At 38.6% G+C, this 12,887-nt stretch overlaps 1 protein-coding gene across 1 annotated transcript in view; it reads left to right on the forward strand.

Annotated features, from left to right (window-relative positions):
* LOC107300978 (probable phospholipid-transporting ATPase VA) overlaps window positions 1–12,220 on the forward strand; it is a 104,284-nt gene extending 92,064 nt beyond the window's left edge. The window contains exons 17-21 of the mRNA XM_029287147.1: window positions 3,165–3,365; window positions 6,290–6,370; window positions 7,055–7,159; window positions 10,440–10,627; window positions 11,362–12,220. Of these exons, the coding sequence (XP_029142980.1) occupies window positions 3,165–3,365; window positions 6,290–6,370; window positions 7,055–7,159; window positions 10,440–10,627; window positions 11,362–12,061 (1,275 nt within the window). The 3' untranslated portion in view covers window positions 12,062–12,220. The remainder of the gene's footprint in view (window positions 1–3,164; window positions 3,366–6,289; window positions 6,371–7,054; window positions 7,160–10,439; window positions 10,628–11,361) is intronic.
* The last annotated feature ends 667 nt before the right edge of the window (window positions 12,221–12,887 follow it).

Raw genomic sequence — 12,887 nt, forward strand, 5'->3', positions numbered from 1 at the left:
ACCCCCAGGGGGAGGGCCTTCTCGGTGGGAGCCCCCACCCTCTGGAACGAACTACCCCCAGAGATCCGGGTGATCCCGGATCTCCCCTCCTTCCGCCGCGCCCTAAAGACATGGCTTTTTCAACAAGCGGGTCTGGCCTAGGGAATTTTAGTGGGGTTTTTAAGGGTAATTTTAAGGGTAATTTTAATGATTGGCCTTTCAAATATTTTCTTTTAATTTGGTTTTAATATAGATATTTATTGTATTGTGGTTTTATAAGGCTGTTAGCCGCCCTGAGTCCGGTGAGGAGAAGGGCGGGGTACAAATTAAATTATTATTATTATTATTATTATTATTATTATTATCACATTCAACAACCAACCTGCAACTCCAAATTCAAACTGTACCATAATACAAGCCAATTCACTGTCTTGAAATCAGTAAACTCACAATAAACTTTTCTTCTCCCATCAATATAATGAGAAATATTTTTGGTGACAAATAACTGTTGTGTAGAATATGAAATATATGTGGAGAAAATCCCAACAAATTAGTTTTGTCTGATTAAATTCCTATATGATCCTTAAGAAGAAGAGATAAGTAATGTCATTTTCAGTAACAAACTATCCTCTCTCCCATTAGTTGGGAAGTTGAGCCTCTTTTTCTCTTCAGATCAATCATTAGGGAACCAAAATACAGGCAATGTCTGTACAGATAGTCCTCGACTTACAAGAGTTCATTTAGTGACCATTTGAAGTTACAATGGCAATGAAAAAAAGTGACTTATGACTGTTTTTCACACTTATAACCATTGCAACATCCCCACGGTCACATGGTCAAAATTCAGATGTTTGGCAACTGACTTGTATTTATGGCAGTTGCAGTGTCCTGGGATTATGTGATCACCTTTTGCAACCAGAGGGGAGAATACACTGGATCTTGCTTATTCTAACATCAAGAATGCATTCAAAGCTATCCCCTGCCCTCACCTGGGCCCCTCTGACTATCTCTTAGTGCTGCTTATTCCAGCATATAAATTTTTATTAGTCAGAGTGAAACCTACAGTAAAGCAGGTGAGGGTTTGGGGAGAGGGAGCTATAGAAGCATTACAAGACTACTTTGAGTGCATGGATTGGGGCATGTTTAAAGAAACAGCAACTGATAACCAACATATACATGTGGAGGAGTATGCCACCATGGTGTCTGCATATATCCAAACGTGCATAGAGGATGTCTGTGTCCTTAAAAGCATTATTGTGAGGGTGAATGAAAAAGTGTAGCTGACGTATGAGGTCCGCAAGATGCTGAAAGCACGGAATGTAGCTTTTAAATCCAGCGATATGCTGGCACTTAAAACAGCCAGAGCTAATTTGAAAAGTGCCATAAAAGGTGCAAAGCAAGCCCATTGTCAGAAAATTCAGAACTTTTTTCAGGATCCAACAAACACCAGGCGCATGTGGCAAGGAATCCAGACCATTAGAGATTATAAGGAGGCTCCAAGATGTAAGGACGACACAGACTTCCTAAATGAGCTGAATACATTTTTTGGAAGATTCGGGGCATCAAATAGCACCCCGGCTAGGAAAGCTGTGCCCCATCTGGATGAACAAGTGCTTAACTTTGATGTCACCTCTGTTTGGAAAACATTGAGGAAAGTTAACATTCAGAAAGCAGCAGGCCCAGATAATATCCCTGGGTGGGTTCTTAAGTAATGTGCTGATGAGCTGGCTTGTGTTCTTACAGATATTTTCAATCTCTCATTGCAGCAGGCAGTGGTCCCATCGGGTTTTAAGACAGCCATCATTTTGCCAGTACCAAAAAAAGTCCACAATGACTGGTCTCAATGATTACCCTCAGGTTGCACTGGCATCCATCATTATGAAATGCTTTGAGAGGCTGATAAAGGACATTATTGTATCTAGCCTCCAACCAGCATTTGACCCACTTCAGTTTGCTTACCGACCAAATCGCTCCACAGAGGATGCTATTTCTTCTGTTCTCTATCTGAGCTTGGAGAACTTAGAGGAAAGAAATACTCATGTGCGAATGCTGTTTGTCAACTTCAGTTTGGCATTTAATACAATCATTCCCCAGCATCTAGTAAATAAACTGGGCCTTCTAGCCTTAAACACTCCTTTGTGCAACTGGATTCTTGATTTTCTTACTAACAGGCCCCAGTATGTGCGAGCTGTATTTCTAACACCATTTTCTTGAGCTCAGGGCTGTGTCCTAAGTCCGCTGCTGTTCACCCTGTTGACCCATGACTGCTGTGCTAGGTTTGCCACCAACCATATTGTTAAGTGTGCGGATGATACAACAGTAGTCGGCCTTATTCAAGATGACAGTGAGGATGCTTACTGCAAGGAGGTTGAGGGTTTGGTGAACTGGTGTAAGAAAAACAGCCTAGTTTTAAACATTGGAAAAACCAAAGAAATCATTGTCGATTTCAGAAAAGGCAGGCACAGCCACAGTCCTCTCTGCATTAATGATTCACCTATGAAGATGGTTACCAGCATCAAATTCCTGGGTATGCAGTTAACAAGTAGGCTGGCTTGGTCACTCAGTAGCGAGACACTGGTGAAGCAGGCACAGCAGGGCCTGCATTTTCTGCATCTTCCTTCCCCCATCCTTACCACTTTCTACAGAGGGATGATCGAGAGCATCCTGTCATACAGCATTATAGTCTGGTATGGAAGCATCACTGCTTCAGACAGGAAGGTGGTGCAGAGAGTGGTGAGGATGGCAGAAAAGATTATTGGCAGTTCCCTCCTTTCCATCCAAGACATAGCATACAAGTGTTGCTGCAAAATTGTCGGGGACACCACACATCCTTTTCGCGACCTGTTTTCCTTGTTACCTTCTGGGAGGAAGTAATTCACTGCAGTAATTCACTTAACTGTGGCAAGAAATATAATAAAATGGGGCAAAATTCACTTAACAAATGTCTCACTTTGCAATAGAAATTTTGGGCTCAATTGTGGTCGTAAGTCAAAGACTACCTGTAAAGGTGAGGGATTGGGCAGTATATGTTGAGTCAGATAAAGATCTAGAACTAGACTTATTTTATTAAATTCAATATGTTCATGAAAAAGGAGATATCCTACCAGAATTTTACACATAAATATGCTGCTTGCAAATATTAAAAATTCATGTTTTGCTCTTTTCCTTTTTTCTTTTTTTTAAAGATGTTTGTTGCCCTTCTGTTCTGGTACCAGTTTTACTGTGGATTTTCGGGATCATCAATGATTGATCAATGGTACCTGATCTTCTTTAACTTATTATTCTCATCTCTTCCTCAATTGATTGTTGGAGTTCTTGATAAAGATGTACCTGCAGAGACATTAATTGCTATTCCTCAGCTCTACACAAGTGGCCAGAAGATGGAGGTAAAAATGTGTTCATTTCTGCATTATTCAGGTCCTAAAATGTGATGTGAAGATCATTCTTATCTTTTTTTAATTTTAGCAAAACCACTAGATCTTCATGATTCCTGAAAAGCATAACATTAAGGCCCATCCAAAATTCCTCTGCAATGTATAATGTTACATAATGTTACATAATGCAATATAATTTTTATTTATTTATGTACAATAGTTATATAGCCACTCATTTTATCATAAACTCTGGGTGGTTCCCAATCAAAAATTAAAATAACACAAAACCATATTAAAACTATTAAAACAAAATGCATAAAAACAAAATCTAGTGTCAAATCAGACTCTGATGTGCAGTGACTTCACTTTATTCCTGTATTTAGGGGAAAAGCTAGGTCTCTAGTGCTTTATGGAAGGCTAGTGGCCTGCCAAAAGTCAGGGGGAAAGGGGCCGGGGCTACCATGGAAAAGGCACACTTCCTAGCTTCCATCAGATGATAATCCTTAAAGGAAGGAAGCATGCTCATCCTATCTAGCCAGTTAGGATGGGTAGATTACCTTAGGGAAAGAAAGTCCTGCAAATAATCTGGCCCTCTGCCATATAGGGCTTTAAAGATGAAGAGCAGTACCTTGAATTGCACCATGAAAGAAACTGGAAGCCAGGGCAGCTCAGGCAACAAAGGTATTAAATGGGCAAACCTAGGGACACCCATCACTGTGTGCAATGCTGCATTCTGGACTAGTTGAATTTTTCAGATAGTCTTCAAGGGCACCCCTATGTAGAGCACACTGCAGTAACTCAAATGGGAGGAGACCAGAGCATGAATGACTGTGACCAAGGTCACCTGGTCCAGAAAAGGGTGCAGAAGATGAATCTGTGCAAAAGTGTCCCTAACCATGGCTGCCTCCTGGTCCTGCATGGATCCAGGAGGACCCTCCAAGTTGTGCAGCAGCTCAGTCCAAGGAAGTGCTACCCCATCAAGAGTTAATGATGAAATATCATCTGGACCTGGGGAGCATAGCTATAGCCACTCTTTCTTGCCAGGGTTGAGTCAAAACCAATTGGTCACCATCCAGACCCTTACAGATTCTAAGCACATGGCCAACACTGTTCGGCTAGGGGTGGAGATATATAATTAAGTATCATCAACATACTGGTGATATGAGATCTGATACTTAAGGATGACCTCCCCTAGTAGTTTCGTGTAATGTTAAAAAGGAGTGGCAAAAGGCTCAAGCCCTTGGGCACCTCACATTGCAGGTGCCTAGGATTCAACCTCTTCACTGCCAATACTAACGGGAACTGGCCACAGAGGAAGGAGGACAACCATTGTAACAGTACTTATCACTACCAGCACCCAAAGTCAGTCCAGAAGAATACCATGATTGATGGTTTTGACAGCCACTGAGAGTCCAGGAGGGCTGCCAGTTGGCTACCAGCTGATGTAACAAGGGTGGAGAAGTAATGAAAACCTTGTTCAAATTAAGCATACTTAGATGTATTAATAAAGAACTTGGACATTATATTGCCATATCAACTTTCTAACTTTAATAGGTAGCCAAAAAGTAAAATAATTCTGCAGGGTAGAAAGAAGTTGTACCCTTTTCTTCCCAGGACTGTATATTTTGACAGCAGAATACAGTGAACCTTGAGGCCAGAATACATTTCTAGATTTCTACATTGGAAATAGAGGATAATATCAAACAATGAATTGTGTATGTGCTCTTGTTCTGCAAAATAGCTAAATGGTTTCACAAGAAAACAAGAACTTTCCAAGTCCCTGAGTAGTTACTAAAATGTTGTCCAGAGTAGCCAAGAAGAGGTCTTTGGATTCAGATGGCCTGGATCCTGTCATCATTTAAAAATACTTTGACCTGGGTCAGGATGCCATGTGACCCCTTTTTAATATGCTGATGTGAGTTGCCTCCAGGTGATGTGTTTTAATAATTTCTGTTATGTGTTGTGTTTCCAACCCTCACTGTCAAATGGCACAAATAGCTAGATGATAAGATCAGCTGTGCATGAACAAATAACATTTTATTGAGAGGCTTATGGCTACTGCTACTAGGAATATAATGTATAATCACCATAATTAAAAATGATTCATTAAATCCATAGTCTTTAATTCCATTTTATGTTTATTGAAATCAACAGAAGCTAGTCCCTAATTCATTTGCCTGCCTGAACTAAATGCAGCTTACTCATTTGGATCCAATATCTTCGCCATATTAATGTCACTGTCAGTTATGAGAACAGGTGTCACATTCAGGAATTGAGATACATCACAGGTCACTTCAGAGTTTGACCTGTAATGTCAGGATTGAAGTGGAGTTATCCATGGAACAGGAGATGGATAATCCTTTCTCTTTTTCATGACAGACTGGCTTAGAAAAAGAAAGAAATCTGAGCTGCTTCCAGAAAGACTGGGAATTGCCTTATGCACAAACTAAGCCTATCTAATATTTCTGAGCCATTCCACCCATTCATCCTGTTCAGACTTCTTTGATCCTCCAAACTCTCCCTGATCTACTCTTACAACTCTTTAATATCAGCTATATTACTATTCCAGGTAGTAGGACAGCATGTTCAGTATGAGCCTCAGGAAATATAGTCTGATCAGGTGGCCTTTAGTCAGGACCTCCAGTAGCTCTTGATAAGACAGTAGAGGGAGAGGAGGCTAAGTGTGTGGTCCACTTAACTATGTTTGAAAGGGAAGGGTTTTTGGAAAATGTTGGACTGGGTTTTAGTTAGTCAAACTGCCAAAAAGGTTGGATGGGAATGCTTCTTTGGCTCAGAATATAATTTATATTCAGCAGCTTTTCTAGATGAATTCCCTAAACGAACTCTTCTGCTTCTTTTAATCACTGAGTTTTGTTTTTTTTAACAAGAAGTGGTTCATCAGAGGTAAAGCTCTCTCTCTGCCTCCCCCATTACAGGAGTATCAGCCGCATATGTTTTGGATGAACATGATTGATGCTCTCTATCAAAGCTTGGTTTGTTTCTTCATCCCTTACTTTGTAAGTTATCAGTGGTAAACATGCTTCAATCCTTCTGTTCTTGAATCATGGGGAAAAGAAGCCAAGCGTGGCAAATGTATGCAAGTGAAACTAAGTGCTGGGAGGGTCAGTTTGGCATTTATGGCTTTGATTATTGAAGCTGTGGAGGCAAAAAAGATATTCAAAATTATGGGTTATTGATACAGATAACCCAATCTGTTGCTATTGGGTGATAAGGATCAGCAGTTGGAAAATGGCTTTATGTGCACACCCAATGAATGTAGGAGAAAAGCTGGCAGAGCTGGGGAAAGAATTATGTTTGCCATTAGTTTAGAGTCACTGTGTTCCCACAAGTGCTCCAAGTCTAACCCCTCCTGAATTCCATTGATCCTTACCTGGTGCCAATTTAATGTTGAGCTTTAATTGACCAGATTCTTGTGCACAGGCTTGGATAAATCTTCTATGCTGCAACTTTATGAATAGCCATGATTCTTTGCATCTGACAGTGAAGCTTGTATGTTCCCTATGCCATTCACCAAAAATTCAGGTGTCATGTACTTAGAATAGGAAGAGATGGTGTCAGCAACAAAAACTATGAAATACTTGCCACCCCGTTCCTAGTTTTTATAGTTTCTGGACTTTGGGTTAATATTCTTCTGGATTTATATTGTCAAATGTGCTTAATTCTCATTTAATTTTGTCTAGATATATTATGATTCAGATGTGGACATATTTTCATGGGGAATTCCTATCACCACAGCAGCTCTCTTTACCATAATACTCCATTTGGCTATAGAAACCAAAACCTGGGTAAGTTACCTTCAAAAACATGACCTATACTCTGCCACTTAAGGTATAATTCTACAGTTGCCTTTCAATTAGATTTTATTTTATTAGCAAACTTCAGTAGATAATGATTTCATACATTCTTTTATATGTAAATAATAGCTTATTGAAGTACATGCTGCATTCAATTTTGAGATTCCTGCACACCAACACATGTGCACACACACAAACAGACCAATGTTCAAAACTCTGAATCTCATAAACATTCACAGAGGATACAGTTTAACATATTTTATATCATCACAAGCATTATTTAGGCAGATATATAAACTTAATAAATTATTATTAATTAAGACTTAACTACCATAATTCCATCAATTGGTCTGCATTTGAAGATTGACAGTTTTTCTCTCCTTCTGGCATTTTGAGCTACCCTTCTTTTTCTCATATCCCCTCTTCTCCTGTATGAACTGGTCCCCATGTTTTTCAAAAGAACATTTACCACCACGTTTTAAAGCATATTACTTATAAGGACAGTTTATAAGGATTCAACATTCACACTTTCATTATTTTTATTTCTCTATGTAACTCACAAGTAATTCTCCCCTCCCCCCCCCCCATGGCATGGTGGGGAGAAGGATCATGAAAGCAGTATTCCACTTACACAATGCAGGTTTTGTCCTTTGCGTGCATAGACAAACTGAACAGAGCCTGCTTTGTGATAAACAAACAAAGGTACAGACTCTACACATGCTTGCATCCCACCTCAATGTTTTGTTCTAGTCTATCCATATTTACTTATCTATATACAATTAAAACTCTCCTGTCTTTTATAACCTTCAATTGTTGCATCATAGGGCAACAATTTTTGAGTCAACATATTGCAAATGGGCTAATTTAAAGACTGCAGCCAAAATCTGGGATCCATTACTCCCATGGAATTGAAATTTGACAAAAGTGTGTCCACTTCAATGCCGTGGCACAGCCTCATCAGCCAGAGTCATATGACCATCATTTAAAACATTCCCCACCAGTTTCCCAAAAGGAAAGTCAATGGGAAAGCCCCCAGGAAGTTGGAAGTCACTCCCAGTGCTTTTTTGCCCACACAGGATCATTCTGTTTCTCTGTTTAGGGGATATCTCTGAAACAATGATTCAACGGGTCACAAGTTGTCTAGTTTATTTATAAAAATACCCATGTCATTCAGTTCCCAAGAGTTTATATATGTAAAAAATAGCATCAGAAAGAATAAACCTCAACAAAGAATTAATCTCTTATCATCTGCTAAAATGGAACTAACAATTCCATACAAAGCCAATAAGCAGGACACCTGATATGTCTCTGGTAAGATTTTACAAAGTACTAGCTGAAACATTACAAGAAGGATTATCTCCAACTTCATGCTCTTTGATCTCTCTTGGGGGCAGGAACCTAACCTCTTACATTCCACCTGGACAAGATGTACCCTAAGGAAACTGAGAACCAAGCCATCTACTGTAGGTCTTGATAGGCGATCACTAGCAGTTGGAATTGGTCTCATCTCCATATATTTGTCTATATGAGGGTGCAGGTTCATTCTCTGAGCTTGTGGGTTGGTTTCTGAACATTTCATTACCAGGCTAGGTAACATCTTCAGCAGCATTTAGGAGATGTCTATGTCAGTGCTCTTCTGTTTATAAGGGCTTCAAGTGTGGGTGAGTCAAGAGAGGGTCTTGTGATGGGTCAGGTGTGAGTCATCAGAGAGAGGCTTGTGATGGGTCTTGTGATGGGGAGGTTACTTCAGGTCAGAGTCATTGGACGGTGTTAGTCATCAGTGGGTCAGGTGTGAGTCCTCTATATATTTGTCTATTGCTATTGCCATATTTTTGCAAATATTGTAAATCTTAGTTTAACACATTTTTTACTTAATACAAAGATAATTTAGAACAGTGTGGTTTTGTCACATTTTCTTTTTTTAGTTCAGGAGGATCCACTTGGATAATTTTATATAATAATCCAGATTAATTTTTCCTCCATCCCTACTGACATCAACACATTATTGTTCTTCGCTCTCAGAATTCCCCTATAAGCATACCAGTGGGCAATATATGGTTGGAATACATGAAATGGCTTCTGCATCAGAATAACAATGTATAAAACAATATCTACCAACACTACAGCTACCAACTCAAAAGGCCGGGAAGAGATTTTGGGGTTTTCTTCATAGATTTTTCTAGACATACATTTAGGCAAATGCTGTTTGTTTTTCTGTGCTTTGCTTAGCTATTACAGTACTCAAGAAACCCTCACAATGCTAGCAAAACTTTGTTGCTGTCTTCAGCCCATACATTTTAAAAATTCAAACAAGAAAAAAAAGTGACGCAAGGATCCATTAAAATAAAGGGAATAAATTCAAACTTCTGCTAGAAGACAGATGTGAAATTTATATAATTATCTACCTAATATGGACGAGTATGCATAGCTTTGAATAGCATGTACTATAGGAATCTATCTGTATAGACTGGAGAATACATTTTTATTTTTAGTGTGTCTACACTAACTCCTACTCAAAGGAAAAACATGAATATACTTCAATAGGACATTTTTAACAGGGGAAGGTAACCTTTGAGCCTTTAGAGATAAGTTCTGTGTAATAACTGAGTGTATCCAATTAAGCACCTGAAAATGTCACAATATGATCAATTTTTATCAATTGGTAAAAATTATATTTGCTGGTAAATGCAAATTTATTAGGAGACTAAAACAAAATCTTTCAACCAAGAACATGTTTTTAAAAATTTAAGCTTTCCGTTCACATAATATATTGACAAACTGTAAGAGGGAGGTTTTTTAAAAAGTATTCTATAAGGTGCTGATAATTGCCGAATCCATGCGTCCAAAGTGAGTCTATCCATGACTAGGTTGTGGTGATATTGCAGGAATCATCCAAAGTGAGATGCTGACTAAGTAGTGCCTTGTAGCAAAACAGGTAGGAATGCTCATTTACTCAAAGACTTGCTTTTTCTCTGAGGTTGTATTTACTGATCTACTTGGTCATGAAAATCCTCCTACAATGGAAATGTCCAGTTTGGCAACACCATTTTACTGATTCCATTGTGGTTACAAAATTCTTGCAGAAATCTACTCAGATTTCCTTACATTTCTCTCTTGGTGTAGATTTCAACCTTGGTGTAGTGAATATTTTCTCTTGAACTTACTCCATCCTCTTGAACCTTTTAGAAAAATACTAGTTTTCCATTTTGTCTGAACACACAATACCAGTAAAGTACAGAATTGCAAAATAATTGTAATATGTTTCTTTCAGACCTGGCTACATTTGTCATCATGTGTCTTCAGCATTGCTTTATTCTTCATTGTGGCGCTCATTTATAATATTTCGTGCCCAATATGCTATCCTCCATCAAATCCCTACTGGACTATGGAGAAGCTGATGGGAGAACCGGTGTTTTATCTGACTTGTCTTATTTCACCCATTGTGGCTTTGCTTCCCAGGTAGAGTATCTTTTTTTTTTCTTGTGGGCATCACTTAGAGAGTTAACGTAAAGCATTTTTTCTTTTCTACATATTGTTTGTGAGCAATATTCCTATGGGGAAAGAAAAGTGCATATGCTACAATAATCAGAATATAGAGGTGACAAAGCCAAATAAATCAGTGACTTTATTTTTCCTGCCACTGGCCATAATAAATATGGAAAGTGAACATCAAGTAAACCACAGCAAAAAGTTATGCTGACAAGTAAAAGTCTCCTTGTACAGCCTCTTTGCAGGACTTCTAGGGGAGTTGCCAGCAAAAGAGAACAGTGAATTTGCAGTTCGTTCCCATGAACCTGGACAAGAATTTTCTGACACACTGGGAGGGTAAGACCAAAAGAGGCGATGGATGTATAGAGTAAGGAAAATTACCTTGATGAAGATATGCAGGAATCTGAGCAACAGGTTGAAGCATTTTTTTTAAGTCAAGAACAAGTTAACATTTGGAATTAGCTTATACAGATGTGTCCCTAATTCATTGAAATTTAAGAAGAAGAGGAAGTACAGTACAATTGAACTTGAAAGATGTTATTATTGTAACCAAGTTTAATAAAGCCTTCAGGTGGAGTTGATATCCTGGGCTGCTCTACCTAATGATGTTGACAGCTATCACCCTTGTTATTTCATTCAGGTTTAAATTGGTACAATATTCTTTTGATGCATTCATTTTTAATTCCTTCACTTCTCTCCATCAGATTTCTCTACAGAATACTTCAAGGCACACTTTTCCCAACCCAGCTTCAACTTGGACGCCAGTTGTCCAGATTGCTTCCAGGCTCCCACAACCAGCTTTTAAACAAGTGGGCCACCAAAAGGGACACCAATTCCCAAATTTATCAAAATACTGGTTATTCTCCTGAAAGCCCATATTTCATTACTAGTGGTTTTTCAAGGACCTGTAACCACAATAACCCAACAGAATTATGTCAACAAAAAAAGGAGCTATCTCAGATGCCAAAACCAGGGTGTTCAACAGATTTAAATACTCTTGTTTCTCCTCTTGATGCTCAATTTTGTGAGGAAAATGGACATCTTTCAGTAGTTGATGATAAAGGTGAACCATCTTTGGGTTTTCAAAAAAGTGCTTTTGATCTAGAGCCAACGTTGATGAATGTTGATGACACAGTACAATGGAGTACAAGAGTAGATGGATCAGATTTCAGCTTGCTCAACTGGTTTTCATCAACTCTGTTGTTCAAGAGCATCAGAAGTGATCTGCCATGGTTTTCAGGCAGTTTACGGAACAGAAGGCATGACAGTATAACTTTGTGTAGTTGTCATTCTCAGGACTTCAAAGGCTTGACGGAGCAGAACTCTTCCTGTTTTCAGGAACAGGCAAAAACTTCTTCAGGGGACTGCTTGAAAGCCGAATCTCTTGAAACAACCATTTTATGACATTAGCATTCCAGAACACATATTTTTTTATTTGCACAAAAAGGATAGAGTGCTCTTTTTCTTAGGATGAAAACGGCATTCAAGGTACATAGTTTTATTATGAAAGAAAATCTAAGCAAGTATGTTGAAAATAAAAACTTTATACAAATAAAGATACCTATATATATATATACATATATGTGTGCATTTATTTTTCATCTCATTTTGTACAAATGCAATAATTTTATTTGTACAGGTAATCCTCGACTTACAACAGTTTGTTTAGTAACTGCTCAAAGTTACAACAGCACTGAAAAAAGTGACTTATGCCCATTTTTCACACTTATGACCCTTGCAGCATTCCCATGGCATGTAATCAACATTTGGATGCTTGGCAACTGGTTCATGTTTATGACCATCACTGAGGTCATGTGAACAGCTTTTGCGACCTTCTGACAAGCAAAGTCAATGGGGAAACCAGATTCACTTAACAACCGTGTTACTAACTTAACTGCAATGATTCATTTAACAACTGTGGCTAGAAAGGTCGTAAAATGGGGCAAAACCTACTTAACAAGTTCTCACTTGTCACATAAATTTGGGACTCAATTGTGGTTGAACATCGAGGACTACCTGTATTGGTCCTTTCATGATCTCATTAACTAGGTCAAAATCATTGGATCAATTTTGATTTAACTGGGGAGATTAAGTCAAATGCCACACTGATTTGATAAAGACAGTGCACATTCGGTTTATCCAAGTGAAAGGAGTTGGGAAAGGGAAAGAAAACTATATACTCAAGCCAGTTGCTAAAACATTTTCCTGAAAGAAAAACTCATTTCACCAA

Source organism: Protobothrops mucrosquamatus, unplaced genomic scaffold, assembly GCF_001527695.2.
Source record: "Protobothrops mucrosquamatus isolate PMUCROS unplaced genomic scaffold, P.Mucros_1.0 scaffold_19, whole genome shotgun sequence".
In the NCBI taxonomy this organism is placed as follows: domain Eukaryota; kingdom Metazoa; phylum Chordata; class Lepidosauria; order Squamata; family Viperidae; genus Protobothrops; species Protobothrops mucrosquamatus.